Consider the following 26,862-nt stretch of genomic DNA (forward strand, 5'->3'; position numbering starts at 1 on the left):
TTTGACGTGCCAAAATGCAAAATGTAAATTCAGTTGTGGGATCATTTTTATTATTTATACACTAATTAACTCAGTAACTTTACATCTCAAAATTATCGATTCTCAATCAGTACAGCGTCTTAGCTTCCATCTCAATGTCCAAATTCAATGCCCTCGGCATCCATCAAGAGAGTCCACAATTGAAGTTTCTTGTGATTATTACAAAATATACCTCTGTTTTTTTTGCTACCTCAACATTCCATATGCCATGAAATCTACGGTATTTGCTAAAATAATTATGTTTTTTTTTCTCCCTCTCACACAAATTCATCTGTTATTCTGTTCTCTCATCTCTGCATGAACACTAAGGCTTCATCATTCCCAAATGTTTAATTAATATCGCCATCAATTTTAGCACTTTTCCTCCTCTCTCTCTCTCTCTCGTCTTCACCCCTCACACTTAACCCTCTCTCTCTCTCTCTCTGTCTCTCTCTCTATGTACAGAGATAATAAAAATAAATTGCTGTACATTATTAACTCGACTCTCCGATATGTTTTAATGCGTCCAAGAAAATCAAGAGGTAACAGCACAACTCCTCTCAAATTGAGATGTTTCTGGAGGGAAACCACAAAACCACTCCTTCTGCCATTCTTCTGCGCACAGAAACGACCGTGATTGCTCATCCACAGTGTGGAGCTCAAATTATGGTCAATTTGGTGTGTTTGTATCGGGAAAAAATCAATTTCCACTGGAATGCTTTAGTATAATTGCTTTTTTTCGTTTGCATCTCAATCACAACTCTCACTTTTCCTCTCCGCACAAGAAATCCTTCCGGAATGTCTGGGTAATTTTTTGCTTTTTCTTCATCATCTTCACATCTCGATTATCGCCTAATTTGTCAAAATAAACCTATCAATATTTATTATTTAATATATATTTCGAATAAATCTGCCTTCCAAACTATCACATAATCGCGTTATTAATTTTAATTTACACTTCTGTTCATCCAAAAATATCTCTTTTAAATATTATGCAATTCTACAATCATCATCAATCTATCGAATACTTTGTCTCTTGATGCCCAACTAGCTAAAAGGAGTTCATGGCACCACAATTTATTACTTTGTTATTCATGCGTTAGAATTTATAATTAATCTTGTTTTTTTTACCAAATGTTATATTTCCTTAAAAATTTCTTCATTTAATGTTTTTATACAGTTTATTTTCTTCCTCCTCGTCTGTGTCTAAGAATTTTTTTTTTTTTGTCAATTCAACTTCAACTATCTTTCTTTTCCACCCTCTTTTATCGACAAACTCCCAATCAAAGAATAAATATATAGAGCAAAAAACATTACCCAGTAAAAACAGCCACAATGGAAAACCGCGGAATTCCCACCGATCGGTCGCTTATTGTTCAGTGGACTTTTGCAGAAAAACCCCGTGGGATTCCTACAGATTTTATACACGAATTTGTATGGATTCTGTCCGCGGTTATCCGCCGTATTTTTCATGAGGATTCCTGCAGGGAAGTCAATGGTTCTTCCACACCTCTTAAGCCCGTAAAAGAAACCTCTTAGGCCTCTTTTCAATTGATTTTCAGTGGATTTTTTGCGGGAATCCCACAGGAATATCCGTTAAAGTTCCCTCAAGGACGAAAGGGACCTCAAAACGACGGATTTTCAGTGAACTTTCCTGTAGAAATCCCACAGGAAAGTCCATTGAAAATCCTTCAAGAATGAAAAGGACCCACAACGACTGTGCAGAAACCCTGAAACCGCTGGATTTTTGTTTTCCCAGCCTTTTGGGATAAGGGTTTTAGCCTTAGGGACTCTCGTGGGAATCCTGTGGTGCATCTGTTATGCTCCATGGCAGCAGAATGGAAAAAACGATGGATAATCGATGGATAAATCGATGGACTGCGGATTGTCTTTACTGGGTACAATCTATAGACAATTTTTCTCCTTTCGCCGCCCCGAAGAAATAAAATTTGGGGGGGAAGGAAAATAGAGCGGGAAAGTATTCAAATGTCTGGGTGAAACATGTGAGGAGACTTTTTCATAAAATATGATGACTCTGGTAATCCTTGGCAAATCCTGGCTGGCATCGCGAGAGGGCGAAAATACCATCTGGATTTGAGTAATCCTCTCAAAGCTTTGGGTGTATATTTTTGAGCTCTTTTGAGAGAGATCAGAGATCCTGAATGGGCGCCTGTTCCTTGAATAATTAGTGGCGAAGGCTGTGTGTGAAAAATCTCCACACAAAAGTCCTCCAATTCCCACTTTAAACTGGAGTATTTTTATGCGAATGCTAAGAACTAAGTATAAAAACACAAATCTTACACTTCTAGTTATGAAATAAAAGGAACTAAAATTGCTCTCTTGGGGATTTTATATGTCCCACAAATTTGCTATATAGGAAAATATATATTTATGTATGTATAATTTCTCTGTCTTTTTCAAAACTTAATACAATCAATGGCAATTAATATCCATGAGCAAAGGAATTTTTTTTTTCGTTAATTGCGATAATCAATAAAATTTCTAATACAGTCTAGCGAATGTTGCAGTGTTTGAGCGAAGAAAAATCTCCATTTTATGACAAATATAACACCTTTTTTTTTCTACACATTCTTCTAAATCTTTGCAGTCTGTTTGCTAAATCAGTTTACAATTTTTCCCGTCAAACTTTGATGCCAAAACACACGCACACACACATTCCCTAAAGTTTACTTTTCCTTCAGTGCGCTCTCCAAGAAACGATAAATAACACCTTGACACATTTCAATCTTAATCTCATGAAATTTGGGTTGTTTTTTTTTTTCTTTTGATTTCTCTGTCACCCAACAATTAAGGAAATACAATAGAACATCTTGTTTTTTTTGCAATTCGAATTGAATGGATAAGAGATTCAATGGAGAGAAGTAAGAGAATTCTATTACATCTTCACGTCAATTATCGTGCTGGGACCCAAGAAGTTCTCCTTCTGGGCATCCTCCAGCGACGACAGAGTCCTGCCCAGCGTGCTCATCTTCTTCATCCGCCGATTCCGACTCCAGATGCACACTTTCGTGTACAGACAGACACGCAGGCGATACATGCAGAACACCACCAAGTGGACGATGAAGACGAACAGAATTCCGCAAGCGCTTATCACGATCGCCTTGCCAGGACGACTCCAGTCCAGCAGCGGGTAGATGCTCACGTCGTTCCTCCTGGCGAAAGACAGAGAGTCACCAGATTGCTCAAAATCCCGCAATTACGCCCCTCAAGGGGGAGATAGTGTTGCTTCAAAATTATTAAAATCGGATAAATATAACAGAAATTAATAATACATACAGAATTAAAACTTTAAACCGCCATAACTCCGGTTCTATTATTTCAATAATAAATTATATCCTATTTTTAGAAACGTTCTGACTTGGACTTCAACATACTAAAATCTTATCAAAATACACAGTCTAGGTGTCGAGATACAGGCGTTCAAAGTTTTATTTTTCAAAATGGCGGCATTCGTTAAGACGCCACAGACTCTTTGTGAGTGCAGTCTACTTAAAGGCGCTAAAACACGTCTTTTGGTGAAGAGATGATCAAAATCGGTTGATAAACAGCGGAGATAACGGTGGGTAAATGTGTAAACTTTGAACCTCCATATCTCCCCTCCTATGATTTCAATCCCCATGAATGGGGGTTTGTTGGAAAGGTCTCGACTTCAGCTACAACATACTAAAATTTAAAGAAAATTCACAGTCTAGTTTTTGAGATATTTAATTTTAAAGTTTTGAAAATCGTATTTTTGAGTTTAGCGCCTCTTGCGGTGGTTGAATTAACTTATGATGGTGAAAAATAACATTTTACGAGATCATTCTAGTGAGCTCCAAATTTCTTCTCAATTTCCAGTCAGATTTGATTTCATTATCCAGAAAAGTCTTCCATTTTGCAAGACTTCTTGCATTTCCCACTGCAATATCTCCCCCTTGACGTCGCACCCACAAATGAAAACATCTCTTGAAGCAACAAAACAAGGCCCAATTAAAACAGCAACTCCACAGTGACCAATTGGCGAATATTAATGGAAATTGGAGTGGAAATTCTCCAGTTCATCATTAATAACATCACACGCAATGGCACAGAGAGTGCAAAGTGATTCCGCACGAATTGACCCATGAATTGTCCGCACCTGTTTGTCCCGCCGGCCAGGAAGTAAATGCCAGTGAAAATAGCATAGATAACACCAATTCCCGTTGTCCAATACGCGTGCGAGAGGCGAATCGGCTGGCCCACAATTGCCAGATCAATGAGCATCAGCACGGAGTTGAGGACGTGCACCATAAGATTGACGGCATCCAATTTATTGATTTCTGCAAAACAGAGACATTTCAATAATTTAGTTTCCCGGGAGCGGGAATTTTTGGACTCTCCCGCCAATCGATTGGCGCCCAATGAGGCGCAATTTTACCTGGATTGTGGACAATCGTCCAGTAGCAGATGGTGATGATGAAGGAATACACCGTCGCGATGGTATAGAGAACCCAGTAGAGCCTGTGCAGGCGACTGGTTTTCGCCTGTCGTTGGATTTCTGCAAGGCAAAAGGACCGGAGTTAAACTAGACTCAGACACAGACCGATTTAAATAGTTAAAAATGTGATTTGAGCAGCGTCTGTGCAGAATCTTTACCACTTCAGACACTTCTGAACGTCTTTAAATGCATTTTCCATCGTTTTTTCAGACTCTTTCGACTATTTCTTATATTCATTTCTAACTTTTATTGCAATCTAAACTAGATTTCTTCAAATACTTAGATTTCACATTGTAAGAAATGATCCTAATTGCCCAGGATTTGTTCATATACAATTCTTGTCTAGAAAATGCTTAGGAAACTTCTGACTAAATTGTGAGGTTATGAATTCTACTTAAAATTGAGGCTGATTTTGCCATTTGAAAGCACGAATCGCAGATAAAACCTAAGCAAAGAAACATTCTTCAACACTAAAATGATATTTTTTGAGGTTATGATTGATTTTAAAGCTTTTTTCTCAACCAATATGAAGTTATTTTGAACAGAAATAACTGTCAAACCTGGAAAAGGAGCCAATATAGCGAATATTACAATGTTTCAACAGGATAATGAGCTTCAATTTGCCACAATTTGCTTAAATTTTGAGGTTATGTTTGATTCTTAAGGGTTTTTCTGACTGAATTTTCACCAATTTGATGGTTTTTGCCACAAATGCTCAGTTTGAGGACAAATTTGACGATTTTGATGGATATTTCATCGTCAAAATCTGTTTCAATTCAACTACATAACCTCACTTTGTTGAAATGGAAGCATTACTAGAGTAACCATGGCGGTTTTCAAGACTGAGGGCAAGAGTGGGACTCACCGAAGTCATCTCTGTCCACCATCATTCCCTGGGTGACTATCCAGGCCGCCAGCCAGGCCTGCAGGGTGCAGGCCAGCAGGCCCCAGTGCGTCAGGTAGATCCACCACTTGGCGTAGTGGTTCTCGTAGTGCTCAGTGTCGGACCGGCCGATGTCCAGGAGGGAGCAGCTGAGCACGGCCAGGAACAGGATGGCCGCCAGCCACCTGTACAGCAGATAGATGATCTTCACCTGCTTGCTGCGCTGCCACTGGAAGAAACACCACACAATGCACTGTGTGAGCTTCATTTGTCACAGCCTCGGCCGCACATATATATTGTGTACGTGACAATGCAGCCCACATTGAGTCCCTTGACTGACCAATATCTGTTAATTAGTGTAATGTGGAGTGGAGCATGGCCAAGAAGAGGATTTAATTGAGATAATTCTACAAGTGATGGATAGCGTCTGAGGTGAAAGGGCGACTTCTATAGAAATGTAGCGAACAAAGAACTTAGATTGCAGATACGTTTAAGCTAAAGAGCCATTGTAATTTGCCTTAGATGCTCTCCATATTGTAAATTAATATCAAAATGCCGCTCAAGAGGATGATGAATTGGCCTTTTAGAGATTCTCACACGGCTAATGTCGCTGCTCTTTCTCATTAAAAATGCACACAATAAGAAAGTGTTCTCTCTTTGTGATTATTCAATCTTTTTTCGATTATTTGTGATTATTACTCAAATTTTGATTATTTCCTACAAAATTCTGATTATTTTTTGATTATTTTCTGAATATTTGATTAAAATTTGATTATTTCACACAAATTCTGATTATTTTTTCTGATTTTAATTCAAATTTTGATTATTTTTCAATTCTACTTGAGAAAAAATTCATTTTATTAATTATTTAATTCGGATTTTTATTATTTGGATTTTTTTTTGTTATTTTACTTTGGCAAAAAATATATTTTTTGATATTTTATTTAGAATTTGATTTTTTTCTCAATTTTACTTTGGGAAATACTAATTTTTTTTAATATTTCATTCAAAATTTGATTATTTTGCAATTTTTATTTAGAAAAAAAAATTAATTTTTTGATTATTTTATTCCAAATATGATTATTTTTTTTAAATCTACTTGAGAAAATATTCTTTCTTATTATTATTTAATTCAAAATTTGGTTATTTTGATTTTTTGTAATTTTATTTCAGAAAATAATAATTTTTTTCAATTATTTTTCAATTTTAGCTGGGAAAATAATCCTTTTTTGATTATGAATAATCACTTTTTGATTATTTTACTCAAATAATTGATTATTTGATTGTAGAACACTAAGTTTCCTCAAAAATCGCCTTGTAAACTCAAGTGCGAGCTTTGCGCCACTCTTTTTCAAGTTGTTAATGGCAAAAAGCTCTCATTTCGCACTGAATAAACGCGCGCAATCCATCCATAATAAATCGACGAGTGACAAATGCGCCAGTTAAAGCCGCCACAGAGACAATGAGCCTCTTTATGCCGTGCCGGCTTTAATATAAATGCAGCATTTATATTAAAGCCAGTCCGACATGGACTTAAAAGTTGGCTCAAACTGCGCGGTGGCGCATGCGTGTGCGCTGTCAAATTCTCACACACATCCTCACTGAACGTAATTCGTGACTGCGCGTCGCGTTTCGACATGATTCGATTTCAGTTTAGGCGCGTGTGTCCCGGTATCAACGCCATGGACTAAAATAAAGCTGAATATTGTTAAATGCTACATTAATGATAAATCCAGCATTTAACTTGGCTCGGCATAAAGAGGCTCAATTTTGGGCATTTATCTCTTTTTATCACAACACAACTTGCAATTAAAGCTGCTAATAAATCAGAGACACACCGAGAGTTGCATTCGCGCCATACGGTATTTTGGCGGGGAAATTATTCATTGAATAAAATCATCCGATAAATCACGTGGGAAATTAATTGGGTATTTTTTTTTTCCACCCAACACTCAATTTGGCACCCAAATTTTCTCCCCAGTGCACCAAAAATGGCAGGAGGAAAAACACCGGAACATTTTCACGTTGAATGAGGTGCAATTTAGATGAAAAGCTTCACGTGGGAAAAGTTGTTGTAAATTATGTTGAGAGGAAGTTGAAGCAAATTTATGTTTGTGAATAACTTGTCATGAGCTTTTTTTTTTGCCCCCACACACGGAGCTTTTGTGCCGGAAAGTTGGCAAAATTTTGCTGTGAGTTCGGCTGCTTTCCAATTCACATTCAACGGCCGCATAGTTAATGTGAGCTCCAGAGATCTTGCATTTGGGATTAAGTGCACAAGGCTAAATGCTAAAGCCACTTACCTGGCACAGGTAGAAATTGTGTCGGTGCACTTGCTCGGATTCCTGGGCAGGATCTGAATCCGGAAAGCAACTGTTCCAAATTTTCGTCACCATCATTCTGGCCAAGGAGAGAACAGAGAGAGAGCACATATCAGTCATCAAGTTCAATGCCAAAATCATCGTGTGCACAGAGATGAATTTTCTCTCCGTCAGTTTGAAGCGGTTCATCATGGGATGAAGAGTCCAAGATTGCCCCCATTGATGACACCAGCACAATTTTATCGTGTGCATCTCAATGCGATTCTATCGCACGAAAGCATGTCAGCATAATGATTTATATTGCTCAATGCTTGCGCGCGCTTGTGTGTTGAATGTTGATATGCTGTGAATTTCACAGAGGAATTCCCGGAATTTTTTCAGCAACACATCAACACTCTTCCAGGAAGGCTTTCTGCAGAGAGCTCTCTGGAAAATCCCCGGGAAATCCATTCAGGCTTTAGTGGTTTTTGTAAGCCTGTATTGACAGCTGATTTCACACACATTGCATGTGCTCCGCATGGAAGAATGCACATAATCTTCACCAAAGGAGGAGATATTATGGTCAGAAATGATATGCAGCTCAGCAGAAGTGTGTGGAAATGGAAGTTCAATTATTATTTTGAATTTCTACTGATTATTTCGCTCCATTTTGATCATCTTCACATATTTTTCTAGGTTTTGTGACTGAGTTTTATGACAAAATAACATTACGAAGTGAAAATTCTTGCACAGAAAACGAAAACATTTCATTTACTAGTAGAATTGCGTGTATAAATTTCCTGAAAATGGCAATTCTGAAAAGTAAATAGTAAAAAACAGGACAAAATCAAACATAACCTCTCATTTTTGTACTTAAAAGCTGCGCTTTTGAGCTAGAAAGTTCATCAGTTAGATTTTAGTCAGATTTCAGTTAATTTGAAGTTAATTGCCAGGATAATAACGCCAAAATTCAAACTCTTCTCGGAAGAAGATTAAGAAGTTCTCCAAGCGTTTTAAAGTCTGAGAACAAATGATTTTCTCCAGTCAGTAAATCAATGATAAATTTGTTCTTATTTTGCCGCGGCTTTTGAAGGGTTTTGTAGGATTTTCAGACGAAATGTCTGTGTGAATTCACTGAAAATTACTCCAATAAAGCATTTTTGCTGAGTTGTAGACAACTTTGGAGCGAAATATCTCCTCCTTGGCAAAATTGTGACACTGCAATATTTGCAGATGTTCCTCAAATGGATGCAAAATCATTCAGAACAGTATTAACACACTTTATAATGCACTCAACTCACTTTGCACCCAACAAATATTATTATGCAAACACATCATTATGATGTGCAACTTTGTGTGTATTCTTCAAGAGAAATTACTGACTGAAGAGTAATCAATTTTCCTGGAAATTCAGGATTCTGCAGCCCCAGACGAGCTGCAAGGAATCTGTGAGAAAATCCAGGTGCACAAAATGATGTTTTTCCCAGAATTCCTCTTCCCCAAGCCAATGGATAAATCCATTATCAATATATACTGGGTGAATATTAGTGTTGTTCTTCGCATCTAGATTGACCCGCATTGCCACTTCAATATCTTAATTATCTAGAAACTCTGCCAAGCACTCACGCATTGCGAACCATTTTCGATTAGATAATAGCACTCGCGAGTGAACTATGATGGGTCAAATGGGTAAAAAATCCCCAGGTCAATTGCCCACTCGGCGCTACTTATCACGACAACATATATATCATCAGTGTGGTCAATTTCCCGAATGATCGACAGTGAATTGGTGGACCAAAATCGCCTCAATTCGCGCACGACTTCCTTATGCAAGTTTATGGATAAAATCCACACAAGGTTTTCCCAGGGCGGGATGCAAGAGTTTCCCCGAATGGAACGTGAATGGACTGTCGGAGCGACAATTCGCCCGAAAGTCAATATAAACTGGAGCAGCAGTGTTGACTCTCCTTCTCATTCTTCAAGAGTTTCTCCCCAAAGTTCAGGCCAAATATCTCCGTGCTTTTCCCCCCCAAACGAATACTCCAAATAATTTTGCACAAGTTTACTCTCACTGGGCGACGCTCTTGAACTGGAAGGCCATCTCTATCAGTGCTTTCGCAGGGCCAAATGACTGGTTGGGGGATCATTTCATGAATCATTAAGCGGTTCTGGGGGCGATTGAAAAGCGCCAAAGTGAGATAAGATGGAGATTCTCTTGATTTGCGCGCAAATATGGCGAAAAAATGCAATCACCAACTTTTAATTAAGGGACAAAACTTCCCTTTTCCGCCATGCGGAAATGAATTGATGGATTTTTTTTATCATGGGCAATTCCAAGGAGGAGAGAATACAGTCAGAAGTGGTGTACAGATCAGCACAAGTACTTAAGAAGTGGAAGTGTTCAAAAACATACAAAATTTCTCTTCTGAGTGTTTATTTTACTGACAAATGATGCCAATTCTACGGATTTTCTTCGATTTTGACGCAAAATCAATCATAAAAATCTTTTTTCTAGGTTATGTTTCGAAACACGGAAAGATTTAGTGTATAATTCAATACTTCAATACTTAAGAAGTGGAAGTGTTTAAAAACTGATAATCTTCCTTCCCTGAATCCTGATTTTACTGTCAAATAATCTAGATTGTCTGAATTCCTTTTGAATTGTGCAAAGAAACCATTTTTTCTAGGTTATGTAACGAATTACGGACGGATTTAGTGAATATTTAGCATTCTAGAACATCAATTCTTGTGCTAAAGTCGCCAAGATCGCTAATTTTTAGCAGAATTAAGCATTTTCATGCGATAAACATTGCTAAACACTGAAAATTGTGTTGAAGTTCAACATAACCTCGAAAACAGTATTGTGGACTTGGAAAATGCTTATTTTTAGACCACTTTCTGAACAATTAGGCCTCTGAATCAGCAATTTTGGGTTGAAAAGATAATTTTATCATCTAGAGAGCTTCCAATTGTCGTCTTTTATGATCTCTTAGTGATATTTTTGAGGTTATGGTCGGAAAAGATGTTCAAAAAGGCGGTTTGAAGTGGATTTTTACAGAAATATTGCACGGAACCTTAGAAATAAATGTGGAAACAGTCTAAAAATTTAAAGTTCTGGAAGTGTTCGGAAGTCGTGTACAGATTAAGAGCATATTATCTCCCCCTTGGGCAATTCATCACTTGCCATCACTTTTCAAAGCTGCCTCACTTCCTCTCTCTCTCTCTCTCTCTCCCTCTTGTCCATCATCGAAGTGTGCAAATGAATATTTCAACTCTATTTGGAATGATTGGAACTTCGAAGCCATTCATCTATTTTTGGCAGCATATTTTTGGCCAGTATTTAATACTCAAAAATAGACCGTCAAACATTTTTCCCCGTCACTACACAACAAATTCACAACCCCATGAATTTAATATCATTGTGAGTGATTAATAATTCTCACCGCACTGTGTCGTATTTATTCAGTTTACAGGCATGGAGAGCTTTCTGCGGCAGGGACATTATCACCATAAATAAGGACAAAAGAGTGGGAGGAGGAGAGAAGTTTAGAATGAGGGCTGAAAATGTTGCTCATTTCGTGGCTGAAATACTATCCACAGCACACTTTCCACGCCAGCCAATTGCTTTTCCGCCACTGCGGAATTTTCCGCAATCAATGCCGGGAAAAGTTGGATGGAAAAATTCCTGGGCGGAAAGTGTGTGTGTGTGGTGAATTAGAAGCACACACGCTTTCTCGTTGTGTATTAATTTTGCATGCTCGCGCCTCTTGCGTAACAATTGAAGATGTGGAGTCATGTTTGCAAAATTCAATGAATGAAACTTTCGGGAGGCAATTTTGGCACTCCTGCTGACGCAAGAGCCCCAGCCCCAGAGGACGAGCGAGTGTCCCGAGACTGCACGATTTTTCACTTAATGAAAATGTGTGAGGACAGTGGAGTGGAAGAGTGGCGATAGAGAGACAGGAAAAGAGCTCGAATTGCTCTGCAATTAATCACGAAGCGCCGGGAAAGCTCGCTCGCTCGCTCTCGTCGGCCAAAATATGAAGAAGTAATTCCACCCCAGCGTCTGATATCAGAACGTCCTCGAGAAAAGCTCTCCAGCATCAGCACGGGCAAAAAGCTCTCGTTCTCGCTCTCACGCTAAACGAACATCTCACACTATTTTGGGCGCGAGGGTGGAGAGAGAGAAACAAGAAGTGAATGGAGGAAGGAGGGAAAAGTGTAAGCAAGGCTTCTCATGCGTGAAAATTCATGAGAGGAAAATTCTTGTATTATTACTCCGAAAAAAAAAACAGCGCGAACCAATGGAGCTCAGAGTATGAATATTAAATATACATTTTCGAGCTTTCGAGAGCTTTCGCCCAACTCTCTGCAATCAATATCCACCTCTTCCTGCCTCCCTTTTCTGTGTTCCCCGCACGCCTGAAAATTCCAATAGATTCTGGAGGAAATTTCCCGCTTGGTCATTGTCAATTTCATTGTGAAAATGTCCCATTTCCTCCTCGCATTCATCAATCCCGCGCCCTAATCGAAACTCATCGCCCAATTGAGTGCAGATTGGCGAAATGTATGCCAGAATATGAAGTGAATCAATTGCTTTTTTCTGCTCTTGCTGCTCGTTTAATTCCGCAAGAATAAATTTCTCTAAAACACACTATGCAAATTTACATAATTTGCCTATTTGTGAATACACTATCGAAAAAGTACACTGAATTTATTCCGTATTCAATCTCAATTGATTTTCCGGCCAATTTCCAAGCGATAAAGCATAACGTGGAAAGTCTATAAACTACAATTGTGTGTTGGAATAGATTTTCCCTTAGTTTCCCATAGAATGTTAGATGTTTTTGCGAGAATGTTTAGGAGACATTCAACATCTCCCGAATATTTTCCGAGAAAATTCTCTTTTTACTACAAATTTTTACTGAGATTTCCCTAAAATATTCTTAAGTTGTGAATGAATAAATTATTTGTTATAGGAGTACCTATCTATTAATTGTATCACTTGAAAACCATGAAGAAAAGTTGATTTATTAGGGCTTGTTTGAATAAAATCGCCTTTTGGCAGCAATATTTTCAGTTTTTCCATCAGATTTGTCATATTTCAGTGAAAAATTGCAATAAAAACCATGAAAATCAACTGAAACATTTACAAAATAATTATTATAGAGCAATATTAGCACTTTAATGAGCAGTTTAGAAGGTTATTTGAGGTGAATTTGGCAAATTTTCAAATTGTCCTACTGAAAAATACCAATTGTGACTTTCCCGCAGCTTTCTATCCGTCGAAAATTCGTAAAGTTGATATAAATTGCAAGGTGCAAAAGCTTATCTGTGCTTAAAAAGACATTTGCATGAAAAGTGCACGTGTCAACTTTCTGTTGTGAACTTTATCAAATAATCATATGTATTTATTTAAATCCACAGACTTTTTTCCCTTCACAACTTTCTTTCGTGCCAAATAGGAAAGTTTCACAGAACTTTCATCCCCACAGATATTGAGGCCATTCTTGGTGAGCTTTTCAGTACCTCGTTTGCAGTTCATAATTGGAAAAGTTATTAAAACAAAGCATCTTCGGTCACCAGAACACACGCAAATATGCATATAAACAAGCATCAAAGTTTCCCATTTTTCAAAATTAGTCACTCTTCCCCAAAACAATAATATATTCTGAGAATTGCCCACACAAATTTTCCAGGGGAGGAATTTCCCAGTGTCACCGAGAATTAATGCAATGGCCAGAGTGAAAGTGGGTGGGGAAAACAAATGAATGTTCCACGCGAATTTCTGTCGAATAATTGTTAGGCATTTTCGTGTGATAATGGACATTTTTTTATTATTCGTCGATTCTCTAGTGCAAAATTGTGGCTGTGCTGAATTGTGTGCCATTTTTTTGTTGTTGTTGGGGGGAAAAGAGAGGAAAATACAGGGGCCAAAGCGACACAATAAATTTATAATTAAGCTGGGTCACTGGAGTCCATAAACAAGGGTGAGAACATCATAGGGCGTCATGTCCATATGTGAAGTTCCCCTCGTTCCACTAAATGGCCTAAATAATTCATTAAAATTCCCACAACTTTCGAGTCAGTCGCACCACACATTTGTACTCTATATTTCACTTTTCGTCCCACTTTTCGCTGCAGCCCACAATCATTTGTCTGCGGTTTCTCGACAGGTGTTCACCAGGCGTCCTGGACACACTCACCAGAGTCACTCCTCGGGAGCCTCATGAAAAATGCACCCCCAATCATTTCCCGTGGCTCATTTGGGGAAAATGTGTCATGGGGAACTTTCGGAAAATCGCCTCCACCCCAGATTTACTTCTCACCATCAATTGAGCGCGTGCCGAGCATTTTTTTTTCGCCACCCTCGTCACGAAAACAGTATTGATTGGAGGCCCGGCATCGTGGCAACACTCAATGCTACCCGCGCTCACTTTTCCACAACCCCCGAGCCTCTGCACCCCCTCTGCCACCCCCCGTCAAGTGTTACGCACTCGAGTCGGACGATCAGGCGATACGCCACGTGGCATCGCAGGTGCAAATCGACTGCGCTATCGAATTTCTTGATTGACGGCTCACTAATGCAGCTCAAGCGGCGAAGACGTTGCGAGGCACGTTGGAAGACGAGATGCTCAAGCAAAGGGGAAAATCATCGCTAACTTGCGTGATTATTCCATCAATTTTTGATTTTAGATGATCTTTATTCTAGAAATTTCAATAACTATTTAATTGTGCCAAGAAATACATAAAATATTTGATTTTTTGCTTATTTTCTGAGTATTTCATCAAAATTTAAGTTTCCATAAATACTTGATATGATTTTGATGACATTTATTGCCTTTTAAGATGTGCAAAATTTGAATATAGTCAAAAAATTGTATTTTTTCTTGATTACATTGCAAATATTTAAATTCATCTACTTTGCAAATTTCCTATTACCTATTTTGGTATTAAAAAACGACAAAAAAAAAGAGAAAAGGTCATAAAATTTGCCAAAAGCTAAACACAAACATCATTCAATCAATTTTCCTTTGGGAAATACAATCAAAACTTCTACATGCCTTTGAAATTTGATCAGCTAATGATGAAATCAAGTTTATCTGTGCGAAAAAGCTTTATTTCCATCACAGAAACCAAAAAAATTATGCAAAAAATGCGATATTAGCGTCCCCCACGCCAACTTTACTGCCCTCTAGCGGCGATATGTGGAGAAGACAGTCAAATAATCAGATTTATTTGCATATATTGCCGAAAATATTGCAAAATCGGCTAGTGATTTTCCCCTTGAGCTTAAACTTTGGCAATTTATAGGCACGTGTTGAGATCAAAGTCAAAGGAAAGAGGTTCAGTGTCATTGGGTTTTATTACACTTTCTCAGTTTGCAAATTGCGCGCGTGATTCAAAATGGGGTTTATGTGAGATCAGAATAAATCCTGTTTTTGTTCTGACAGAAAATATCCTTTATTGCCAAAAATATACGAATAATGTGAATATTAATTAGAATGCGAGAGACTAATTTCGAGGTGATAGGCGTAATTTAATTAAATCAGGATAAATTGTTATCGATTGAAATGGAATATTGAAATATCACTTCAATGCTCATTTTCCCAATTTCCATAAATTCCCATTTGAAACACAGAGAGAGCGATAAAATAATTGCTGATTCCATAAAGGTGATTTCCAATATATTTTCAATTTAATATTAATGCAAATTCAATGATATTGAGTATCAGTGTGAAGCAAAATCCTTCTTTATCGCCGCACTGTTTGAGTGTCCAATTAAAAAGCTTCATCATTCGCAAGCACAAGTGTTGCAACACGAAAAGCTTGTCTCTGCCCAAAATTGCTGGCGTGAATTATTCAAAAAGTTTCGCCCACAGAATGGCAGAAGACAATCCCGAGAGCGGCTGCATTTTGGCCAACGATGTCCGACAACAATTTAGCTCTTGCAATAACATGTGAAGAAGACATTTTTTTTATCGTGTTTTTGCGGGTTTTATCAAACACAGAGAGAAAAAAAAACTCTCATGGCTTTTTCCACACTCGGGCGCTTTATGAGAAAAATTTCCCAGGCTGTCGCATTGAGTTGGAAATCGATTAGGATGGATTTCCCTCTCGAACAGCCCCAGAATTGTTCGCATTCATTTTTAGCCCGCATCGAGAACTCATGGCTTGTATGCAAATTGTGGCCGCCAAGGGGAAGATAATGTGGCTAAAGTTTGTACACCACTTCCTGACACTTCCACAATTTGAGAGGAAGAATCCTTAACACTTCTCAGGACTTCAGACTTCGTGGATTGTTCACAGCAAGACTAAAATTAAGTAATAACTGGAATATGACTGAAATCTAACCGAAAACTGACTGAAATCTAACTAACAACGTTGAAACACACATTTTCATACAAATCTTATGATTTTCAACTGTTAAAATTGCACTTTTGTGCATTTTTCTTGATCATAATCCTTTGATTAATTTTCTTTTCTATTTCTAACTCAAAATTGCAGCAGTTTTGTTTTTCTTTGAGGTTATGTTTGACTTTAGAATTCTTTCCCAAAATCACGATTTTCATTGGATAAAAATATGCAATTCTATCAATTTAGGCACAAGAATTTCTACTTTAAGATGTTATTTATAGACTTAAATCAGTCACATAACCTAGAAAAATGTGGTCAAAATTAAGACTTGGATAAAAATTAATTTCAAATTCATATTTTAGAGTAAAATAATCAAAAACTTTGAACCAAATATAGCATTAACTGAAACACTTTCAGTTTCTTTAACTTCTACTGATCTGTACACCACTTCTGACCATATTATCTCCCCCTTGGTGACCGCGACGGAATGAATCAATACATGTGGCAATTTTCGAGGAAAAAGGCATTTTTCACGAGGCTCTAAATCGAGTTTAAGAACCTCTTTTGCTTCTCCTCAAAATCGTCCCTGGGCAAATTGTGTCAATTCCATGCAATCAATCAAATTTGATTGAAGATGATTTATGCGCCATGCAATTTCCATAAACTTCGATTTTATTTGATGTGGAACGTCTTTGAGAATTTTTCCACACACACAGGCATAATTATTCTTCCAATTTTCTCCACACTTTGTCTAAGAGTTTCGCAAGCAATCTTATGACTCGTCACAATTCGGAAGTTCACTGACTTCATGCCCGAGAGCGCGAGTAATATCAATATTCAAATATGCTAACATAGGTATGCATACGAGGCACTTAAGTATTCATATGAGACAGGAAGATGCGGAGGAGTTTAATTAAAGTCCCATACGCGATATCGCACAAGGATAGTTGCTTAGCATTTAAATGGGATTCGCAAGTGAATTTACAAGGGAGATTCTTCTTGCACTTGGCTTAGAGAGATCACCCCAGAATTACGCCAATGCGCGGTCATTCGTGGGAAGTTTCTCCCAGATAAATTCCATTCTTCGCTTTGCTTCTCACTGGCAATTTCATTTTCAATTTGGAAAATCAATAAATTGCCTTTTGGCCCATTTCTCGCATGTGTGACAATATCTATTCAATGGGAAATATCGCATAGAAAATACTGTTAGAATGCGAATTTTCCCCTAACAAAAGAAAGCTCTTCTCTCTTCGTACTTGAATATTTAACTTCTATTTCTCCAACAAAAGACTTCTTTCTGCATAGCCTAAGATTTTATTGCTTTTCTCGGTTGTTTGATTGATTTAAAACGTTTTAAATCAATTCTAGTGGTTAAAAAACTCCCGCGAAATGATTAAATTTGCATTTCAACTACGCTTATTTGTCTTCTTTTTGGCAAAATTGAGTATTTGTATTGTAAAACCTTGAGATTTTTAAAATTTCAGAAGTAAAAAACATCTTAAAAATCTGGAAAAGTCTGGAAATATTTCTGTTTTCTTTATTATTTTCGAGGTTTGTGCTCTAAACTGACCAATTAAAGGATTAAAATTAGTCTAAGAAGGATTTTTAAGTCTAATTCAAATCCTCACAATTTTTCTCAGCATTTTTCAAAGACAAAACCATAAAATCATGACATTAAGAACATTTCTTGCACGTGCGGAAAATGCCTTAAAAGGCATTCAGAAGTATCTGAAGTGTTAAGGATTTGTGCACAAAATCTCCTCCTTCGACTTAAATGACCAGAACCGAGAAGTTCTTAACGACATGTTCTTCTTCAATTCTCCACAGCATCAGAAGTTTGAGAAGCGAAACGGGAGATAAATCAAGAGTAGAAATTGAAATGCATATCAAATTGATGGTCTTTGTGAAATTCGGCGAGTCAGGTAGGATTTCTCTGGCATTCGTACGAAATCCCGCCAAATCCGCAGCGAAATTATAGAATCTCAGCCCAATTTTTTTCCACCGTCGCCCCACAAAAAGAGACTGCAGTGGAATTTTCTGTGCCAAAAGCGAAGCACATTGAGCGCCTCAAGTTGAGAATTATGTGCTAAAATGCCCATAAATCTCTCCAACTTGAATTTCGCCCTCTTTCTCTCTCTCTCTCACACTCTATATTCCTGTCCATCCAGCAATTATTGGCTCTCAATGATAGCGACATAATCCCTCAATGGTCTCCTCGAGTAGCATTTTGCTCGCCCATCGCGAAATGTATTTTGTTCTTTGCAAAAAAAGCAAAGCCATCGATTGGATTGTTTGGCCTCGAATGTTGATCACAGAAGAGGACACAACAATGGGGTGGCAGAGCCGCAGGACCGAAAAACAATGCCACCTGATAAAAAATCACCCTCCGCGTGTGTGAGGAAAAAAAACATACACTCGCGCTCTTTTGCTATGACATCGCAGGGCAAAAATTTGAGCATCCCAGCGAACACAGAATGCTAAACAGCAAAAGTTGAGCTTCAAATAGCTGATTTTTGTGCTAATTTCCGCTCAAATTTTAGCCATTCTGTTGATGCCCACTTAAATTCATAGATGTCGCATCATGTAAATCCGTGCCATTTCAATAATATACTTCGTGATTACAACACTCAAGGGAATTGTATAAAGAGCGCCATGCAAATAATCTCAAAAGTGAAAGATTTACGGGAAACTGGATGAAAGGTGGACTTCCTGTTTGCCAGCTAAATTTTTATCAGAAAAAAGCTCCAAATTTAGCACAATATTTAGGGGAAAGAGCAGAAAAATTCGGAAAATTTTAAAAATCGCTAATAAAAATGATGAAAAAATGGCTGACCATAGTGTTCTTCTCTCAGTGCTGCCTCTACCGTCAAATAATGCTAACAGCGAGATTCTCGTCAGAAGGAGAAGGCCGCCATGACAGTGGCATTTCCGACTCACAATTGTATAAATAGCGCCATACAAATTCTTCCAAAATAGAGAGATTTACATGTTTTCAGGCCTTTTAGGCCAAAAATATATTTTTGGACTTCCTGTTTTCCTGCTTAATTTTCTATCCGAAAAAAGCTCAAAACTGAGCACAATATTTAGCAGAATAAGAGCAGAAAAATTGGGAAACTTTTGAAAATTGATCATAACATAACAATTAGCTTACAAATGTGCTGTGAATTGATGTATTTTTAACACTATTTTGGTTCGAGTGCTGCTCAAATTTAAGCTCAGTAATTTTAGCACGTTTTAGCTGAATTAACTGCTTATTTTTTAAGCTATTTTGGCTCGCTGGGCAGGGCGAAAATTTGAGCATGGGACAAAAACAGTCAAAATTGCACTCGTTCCGCTCTAGAAAATATCTGTGGATGAGGCATAAAAAGGGCGACAGGAGATATTCGTTAGAGGGGCAGCAATTATTTTTAATCATTTTTAATTCTCCTCCTCTTTGTCCTGCTGTCGGGAGCTCACCTCTTTGTCTCGTCCACGCCTTCATCTCGAAGGGGGGGCAGAGAGAAAAAAGGAATACATTGTATGAAATGAAGAGAGAGAGAGACACATGAAAGACCACAGAAAACAAGAATGGGAAGAACAACGAAAATTCACGGTAACAGTAGAGAAAATCGTTAGACGAGAGACTCTTTGAAGTGGAATAAAATGCATACAAACATCTCTGTATGCTTCACGGAGCAAAAGACTCTAATTATTTACGCAATCAACAATGATTCCCTCTTCTTGGATGGGCCTAAGAGGCTGCGGCAGACGCAAAACCACATAATTACTGGAACAAGTTCAGGTAGAAAATGACTTGCATCGAATGCGCGCTTATTGAAATTGGTGAGCGTCCGGATCACAATTAAATCATCATTAAAATTTCCACTGTGGGGAGATTTTTTCCTCTCCTTCTCCTCAACTAATTAATCCCCTCAGCAGGAAATTGAAAAAAAAGCAACACACACCATTAGAGGGTCGCTTTTGTGGTGCAAGTTTCGAGAGAGTCTCACCTTGTCCCGCGCAAGGAAGTGATGCATAATTTGAATTTTACTCCACGCGGAAGGAGCTTCTTCCTGAGATCGATAACCTCGGCGGCTTCCATGTAAATTTTCCACTATCCTCAACCCTCATATGAAGTCATCCAAGTGGGACAGAGTCTGGCTGGCAATCTACGAAGCGCTCCAAGAGTGCATTGATGACTCACAAGGGGGAGAGAATGTGGTCAGAAATGGTGTACAGATCATCAGAAGTTTTAGGAAGTGAAAGTGCTTCAATTTATGCACTATTTTTCCATATTTTTCTAGGTTCAAAGCAATTCTCGTGTCTAATCAAAAAGAATTTTCACTTTATTAGCACAATTTCGTATTTTTACTCAATGAAAGTCGTGATTTTGGAAGATAGAATAGAAAGACACAATGGTTAAGTGAAACATAACCTCATTTTTTTTTCACTAAACAGATACGGTTTAGAGTTTATGAAGAAATATTTAATCATAATTTCAGAATAAGGATAAAAAATACACAAATGCGCAATTTTGCCGAAAGAAAATCAGAAAATATTGTACGGAAACGTGAATTTTAATGTTTTCAGTTAGATTTTAGTTAGTTTTCAATTAATTTTCAAGATAATAAAAGTAATATTTAGTACAATATCATTGATTTTCGCCGCTTTCAACGTTCTTTGAAGAGTTTTAATGATTTTTAAGGAAGTTTTAAGGATTTTTCATACGATTTATGTTTAACTTTTTACTCAGTTGTTAATTTTGACGTATATTTTCAAGATTATGTTATTTGTCAAAGAGGAAGAAAGAGTTAAATATTAAAAAGAAGTGTGAAAAGTGCAATTAAAAGCAGAAAATCATCCAAATATTGTGTCAAAATTTCATAGGACAGTTTGAAAATTAGAGATTTAAATTTGTCAGTTGGATTTCAGTTAGTTTTCGGTTAATTTTACTCTTGTTCTGAACAATTCGCGGAGTCTGAAGTCCTGGGAAGTGGTTTAGGATAGTTCATAGAAATTGTGGTGTACAGACTTTAGCCGCATTATCTCTCCCTTGATGACTCAACGCGATCGCCCGTAAGAGAATTTATCAGCCATTTCCCCCTGTGATTTCATTAGTTCCTCTCACACATCATAAAACCTAATTAATCACCCAAGTTTGGGGCATTATTTTCACTTGAGTCGCTGCACTTTTTCCCCCCAAAACACTTTCGATATTGATTTTACTATTAAAGGCGACATAATACAGCTTCTTGGCATGCTGGGAAATCGTTAAATGTGCATAAATCTGGGGACAGAAGTGTAAATTGGGAGATAATACTCGATGCACCGCGGAAAATTCAATATAACTCACTATGCAATTGTGGCTTTGGCACCCGCACACATTCGCCCCATAAATTGGGGGGAAGAAAAGGCCAATTTATTATTGCAAAACCACGCACAAATTTGCTTCTTTGTGTTCTGATTTTGTCGCATTGGCGAAACTTTCTGCCATTGAAATTATCCACTTTGTCACATCGTGTTTTGTGGGCTTAAACTCATTAACCAAAGAGGTGAAAACTTTTCTGTGAAAATTCTCAACAAGTTTTGATGCATTCAAAAGCATTTTCCCCCCCCAAAGGGAATATCAAACCTCATTAGCAAACTTATTGGAATTTCCAATGAACAGTCCAGACACAAAGTCACAATCAGATCAAGTGTGGCTTTTTTAATTTATAGATTTGATATCCGGAAAAAGCAGCCCAATTTCACTATTCGGAAATTGTTGTGTTTCGTTGTTATGACAAAATATTATATAAATTGCTTCATTTGCAGAGCAAAATCTGATGATATTTTGATAATACGACTGGATTATCTGAATTCTCGTGGGAATTTTTGAAGTAATTCGCAATAAAGATGTTGATAAACAAATTCAGCGTGATGGAAATTTCACTTGTCAAACAATCTATTGCACAATCAAATATTATGAAATTTTTCGAGAGACAATTCTCAAAGAGTCACAGATTTTTTTCCACCGATCCACAGCCAAATTGAATTTTATTAATTATAATATTAAATGACGTGACCTTATTGCGATACAAAATTTCCACACGTGTAAAAAATTCACAGAAAAATTCTTTCCATCGCGGCGAAGCCCGAAAACGGAATTGAAGAATTCATTTGGTGGCAATGTCGCGACATCAATTTCAATTATATTCGATTTCATGTGATCTCCGGAGCATAATTGATGGTAGGCGCTCTAAATAGCTCTCGCTTCACATGCCACAAAACTATGATGAATTTAAATTCAATTAAATTCGCATGTTGGCCATTTTTTTGCCTTTCGCACTCGCGAATTCTTGCGAATTCTTCTTCTCGTGTCTTTTTCTTCTTCCCAAAATTCTCTTGTGCAGAGAGACAAGGGAGAGATAATACAGTCACAAGTGGTGTACAACTCAGTAGAAGTACTTAAGGAGTGGAAGTGGTGAAAAACCTACAAAATTCCCATTCTGAGTTTTTCTTTAACTAACAAATGATTCCAATTCTACGGATTTCCCTCGATTTTTACGCAAAATTAATAATAAAAATCTTTTTTCTAGGTTATGTAGCGAAACATGGAAAGATTTAGTGAATAATTCACATTCTTAAGTCGGAAATTTCAGCAGTAATTGACAGAATTAAGCGTTTACATGCAATAAACAGTGCTTTTTAAAACCTTTAATGCCAAGAAACACTGCAAATTGTGCAAAGATTGAACATAACCTCAAAAAGAACCATTTAAACTTGAAAAATGTTCATTTAGATAACTTTTGTGGATCATTTTGACTCTTAATCAGCAGTTTTGAGTTCATTTTGCGATCTAGAATGTTTCGAAACGGAGATTCTGAAGATTTCTTAGTCAAATTTTGAGGTTATGGTGGGAAAAGATGTTCAAAAATGCGTTTTTAAATGGACTTTTGCAGGAATATCGAACAGAAACTGAAGAAATTCATTACAATTTGGGGATGAATGTGGAAACTGTCTAGAAACTTCGAGTTCTAGAAGTGAATTTGAAAGTGGTGTACAGGTTTGAAGCATATCATGTACGCCTTGTGCAGAGAATTAATTCCCATCCAACTATCATCATCATCGCGCGGCGAGTGCAGAAAAAGCCATGGTGGAGGTGTTGAAGGAATGCTTGGGGGTGTTAATTGTCTCTCGTGGGTTTCATCGCCCCTTTTTCGCCACACACTTTTCCCGAAGAATCATCTGTAAATGTCACACTCACGGCCACAAGCCTTTTTCCCCCAAACCGCCACCCCCAGAAGAGCATTGAGGGAGAGAGTCTTGTGTTGGAGGCTTCTGGAATTAATGTTGAGTGTCACTTTCATTAAATGTTCAAATCTCGATTTATCTGGGCAAAAAGAGGAGGAAGTCTATTTTTCGCACAATCTTCACGCCACTCACAAAAGTTGACGAGAAGTCTTTCGGGGGGGGGGACAAGTACAAGTGAATTATTTATTTAGGCGCACCTTTTCCCATGAAAAGGGGTGGGAAAGTGCGGGGAAAGTGGACGAAGAGAGAGACGCTGTGGAATTTTATGAGGACACATAATCTTCTGGCCTATAAGTTTTATGTCTGGAGAAGCTGAGATGTCTTTAAATCTCTCTCTCTCTCTCTCTCCATTTATCAATGCCATTTTTTCCAGTGCTTAGCCGCCCTCTTTGCAGTCTCACTTGCCTCCCTTCCAGTGAAAAAGGGCGCACTTCTCGTCTCTTCCCTTGAATGAAAAATGACAAGGAGTCGATGCTGAATGGGAAAAAGAGTGTCCTTCGGAAATTTATCAATTTTTCATGCCAATTTTATGGGCAAAATTTCTCTTCTCAAACACTTCAGCACAACATTCCACCCCCTCCCCCCCCAATGAAGGCCATTGTCGTCCGAAAAGGTGTGGAATTTCAGGACAATAAGAGAGAATCCTCCACAGATAGAATTCAATCTGGTATCATTAGCTTTTTCCAGAGAGAAAGTGTTGTTCTCTCTCGCGCGCGCTCTCTAATTGATAAGAATTGCAAAAGATTATCACCAGGCACCTTGAGAAAAGTTTCAAGGCTCTTCCGCCACGGAGGCTGTGTTTGGGGACGCGGCGGAAATCTCCGTACCTGGATTCTTCTGCCTGACGAGACACGGTTGGAGAGATTTTGAGCTCGACTTGAAGCACTGCACAAGAAGCCTCCCTTGAACACAAAAAAAAAGCACTCACTCTCGCGGCGTTTCTACTGGCATCGACTTAGTGGGGCAAAAATCTCATGCCTCCACGAATCACTGGCACACAAACGCGCACTTTTTGGCCACTGTGGGATTCTCGCCCCGCAAAGAGTCTCTGCTCCAAGACTTCTTCCTCTGGACCAGCGCGCACGAGGCGGAATTTCGTGCGACTCGCTCAACTGCTCTGTGCCGTCTGTCAGAATTGGCCACTTTGGGATTCACTCGCGGAGAGCCTTTGCCGGCACGGGAGCCCGTGATGCCTCAGCGCTCTCGGTTGGCGCTCGAGGAACGGTTAGAAATCGATTCACACGAGCGGCCAAGTCCCAATTGACTGAACTGCCGCAGATTTAATTTACCGTGCGTGTGATAATTTGCAAAATTGTATCTCCCGTTTGTCATCCATCAATTATTCCCCCCCGAAGCGTCATTGACCTGTCTGAGATCTGCTGATGATGATGATTTATGGTCGGCGCTTTATTTCAATAATTGTCACTCCGTCGATGCAGATTCAATTTGATAAGACCCAGAGAGTGCGATCTTGGGCGTAGGACAATTGAATTACGCTCTAGTTATTGATTTTTAGGTTCTCTAATGCAATTAACTCTCGGCAATTATTGCTGGGCTTGTGATCAGATTTGAAGTCTGTTCTCTGAGTGATTCTGATTAGAAACTAAGCTAAGAGCGACTGCAGACATTGATTGACAGCTGGTTGAGCTCTAAAACGCAGATCATCCAGTATTTTCGCGGTTCGCGACGGCAGCGTCATCGATTGAAATTTGCCGAAGAGCATTTGTCCAAGTATTTGACAGTTTTGACAGTTAAAAATGCACAAAATGGCAGATTTTCTGGGCTAAAATCATCCAATTCTTCGATTAGACACAAATTTTCGCAATTTTTACGCAAAACATCATGCTTTTGAGAAAATAAACAAGTCAACTGACAGCTGAGTGCGGCACAAACTAAAATTGTCGCTAGTGTCGACTGATTAACAGCGAGAATCTCGTCAGAAGGAGAAGGCCGCCAAACATTTAGATTAATTCATTTCAAATCATCTTCTCAGAATTACAAGTTAAGCCTGTCTGGTGGTTTCACTACTCTTCCCAACCTCGTAGTGACTGCGGGACTCCTCGAGACATTGACCGATGATGCTGATGCTGTACTTAGAAGTTCCTTGAATGATTTGCCGTTCTTGCAAGCGATCAGTGTTGTATTCTATCACACTCGGGATTAGTAAACGACGTTTCACACACAGTGAATTTCTGGTCCTCAATTGAGGGCGTGTGTTCGTATCCCACTTCTGACACTATGTGACGTTAAACTTCATTACAGAATGATCCCGTGATTTACCCAACAAAGTATGATGAAAAACAACGCATAAACTCGAAATCATCCTTAAGTCTGTCTTTGTTTTATCGCTCTAAATGAAGAAACACATGTGAATACTTGCCGTAATGAAGACATGATGATCAGGAGATGAATAGGCACAAATCTGTCTCTCAACTTGCACTTGAGACGATTTACTCGTGAAGACTCGATAATGATTTGATAGATTTGTTTCGACGGTCTCTCTTTTATTACATCAATTCTTATCGGACGTCCAGCTTTCTAGGAATTGCGATAGGTGCAAGTTCAGTGTCTTCCTCGTGTTTATTTCCCTGGCATTTTCATAATTTTTCTCAGAAATGAATTATCTTAATTAATTTGTACGCAAATTCTCCAACATTGTGTACAAAACATGCACATTATTCGCAGAATAATTACATGCCTTGATAAGAGACAAAGTGTTTGGCAAAACATGAATAAATAAATTTGTGTTTTTCTCACTCACTGATCTTCGGTTGGAAAATCCCGGATCAGAATGGTTTCTTCAATCTCTGGTGCTTTGCGTGGTATTTCGTGCCTCCTGAATGTCCTCGATTCTCTCTCGCGAGCCTTTCCCGCAGTTGAGCACAGCGCAGTCGCTGAGTGTGGCTCTCTTGCTCCTTTTTCCAGGAAATTTCAGGCGGAACATCCTCAGTGGGATGCTCCTAAGGACACTCTTGATATTTGAGCTACTGCACAAATCCTCACCCTTTCTCGGAATTCATGCACACCTCGCAGCATTCCTCGGAAATTCGCATGAGTTTTTTTTCCACTTCCTTCACTCCTTATTCCCAGATTTCAGCTGCTCGTGGGAAAGGGATGGGCTCGGCTCAAGGGTGTCAGGCACGACAGGGTCAAGGTCGATGCTGGAGGAACACCTGGACCGCAGCGGTCTGCGCGCCTCTTCGGTCGGCACGCGGATGAAATGGGCGGAAAAGTCCTGCGGGAGAGCGCAAGGAGTTGGCTGATCGGAGGGGAAAAGTCCCTGATAAATGGCTCAAGGTTGTTACTTCTTCCGGTGCATTTTTCAGCCTAGGGACCCACCCTGTTTTAGCAGTTGTCCGCCGAGCGCCTGCGCGGCGTAAAAGCACGTTTTCCCTTCGGGTTCCGCCGCTCATCCCGCTCTGGCATTACTCTGGCGTCTCTGTCGCTCTCACTGTCTGGCAGGAGTGTCATTTTCCGTGTGAAATTCATCTTGATTGCGTTGCTTGACTCTCAAGAGTGTCACTTGAGCACGTCCCTCGGCCAGACCTCGATTT

The 26,862-nt window shown here is 38.7% G+C and overlaps 1 protein-coding gene across 3 annotated transcripts; it reads right to left on the minus strand.

Annotated features, from left to right (window-relative positions):
• Positions 1 to 28: 28 nt before the first annotated feature.
• LOC132261526 (protein rolling stone-like) lies at positions 29 to 25,782 on the minus strand. 3 transcript variants are annotated; one of them, XM_059760373.1, is made up of 6 exons: positions 25,689 to 25,782; positions 7,682 to 7,778; positions 5,361 to 5,607; positions 4,436 to 4,555; positions 4,157 to 4,337; positions 29 to 3,191 (listed from the first exon to the last, which is right to left on the minus strand). In XM_059760373.1, exons 1-6 carry the CDS (start codon positions 25,700 to 25,702, stop codon positions 2,915 to 2,917), a joined length of 936 nt encoding a protein of 311 aa, XP_059616356.1. In that variant the 5' UTR covers positions 25,703 to 25,782; the 3' UTR covers positions 29 to 2,914. The 3 variants fall into 3 exon arrangements, with proteins under 3 accessions (XP_059616356.1, XP_059616357.1, XP_059616355.1); XM_059760374.1 differs by lacking the exon at positions 25,689 to 25,782 and adding an exon at positions 24,136 to 24,430; XM_059760372.1 differs by lacking the exon at positions 25,689 to 25,782 and having other exon boundaries at positions 7,682 to 8,257.
• Between the last annotated feature and the right edge of the window lie 1,080 nt (positions 25,783 to 26,862).

This window comes from Phlebotomus argentipes, unplaced genomic scaffold, assembly GCF_947086385.1.
Source record: "Phlebotomus argentipes unplaced genomic scaffold, Phlebotomus argentipes genome assembly contig_15, whole genome shotgun sequence".
NCBI classification, from domain to species: domain Eukaryota; kingdom Metazoa; phylum Arthropoda; class Insecta; order Diptera; family Psychodidae; genus Phlebotomus; species Phlebotomus argentipes.

Excerpts from the sequence above, each read along its gene's own strand:
- LOC132261526 (XM_059760372.1), bottom strand. The coding sequence starts at position 7,951 with ATGCACACGATAAAATTGTGCTGGTGTCATCAATGGGGGCAATCTTGG. Across the intron at positions 5,608-7,681 it reads ACAATTTCTACCTGTGCCAG|TGGCAGCGCAGCAAGCAGGT; the intron begins GTAAGTGGCTTT and ends TGTTTCTTCCAG. Across the intron at positions 4,556-5,360 it reads GGTGGACAGAGATGACTTCG|AAATCCAACGACAGGCGAAA; the intron begins GTGAGTCCCACT and ends TTTGCCTTGCAG.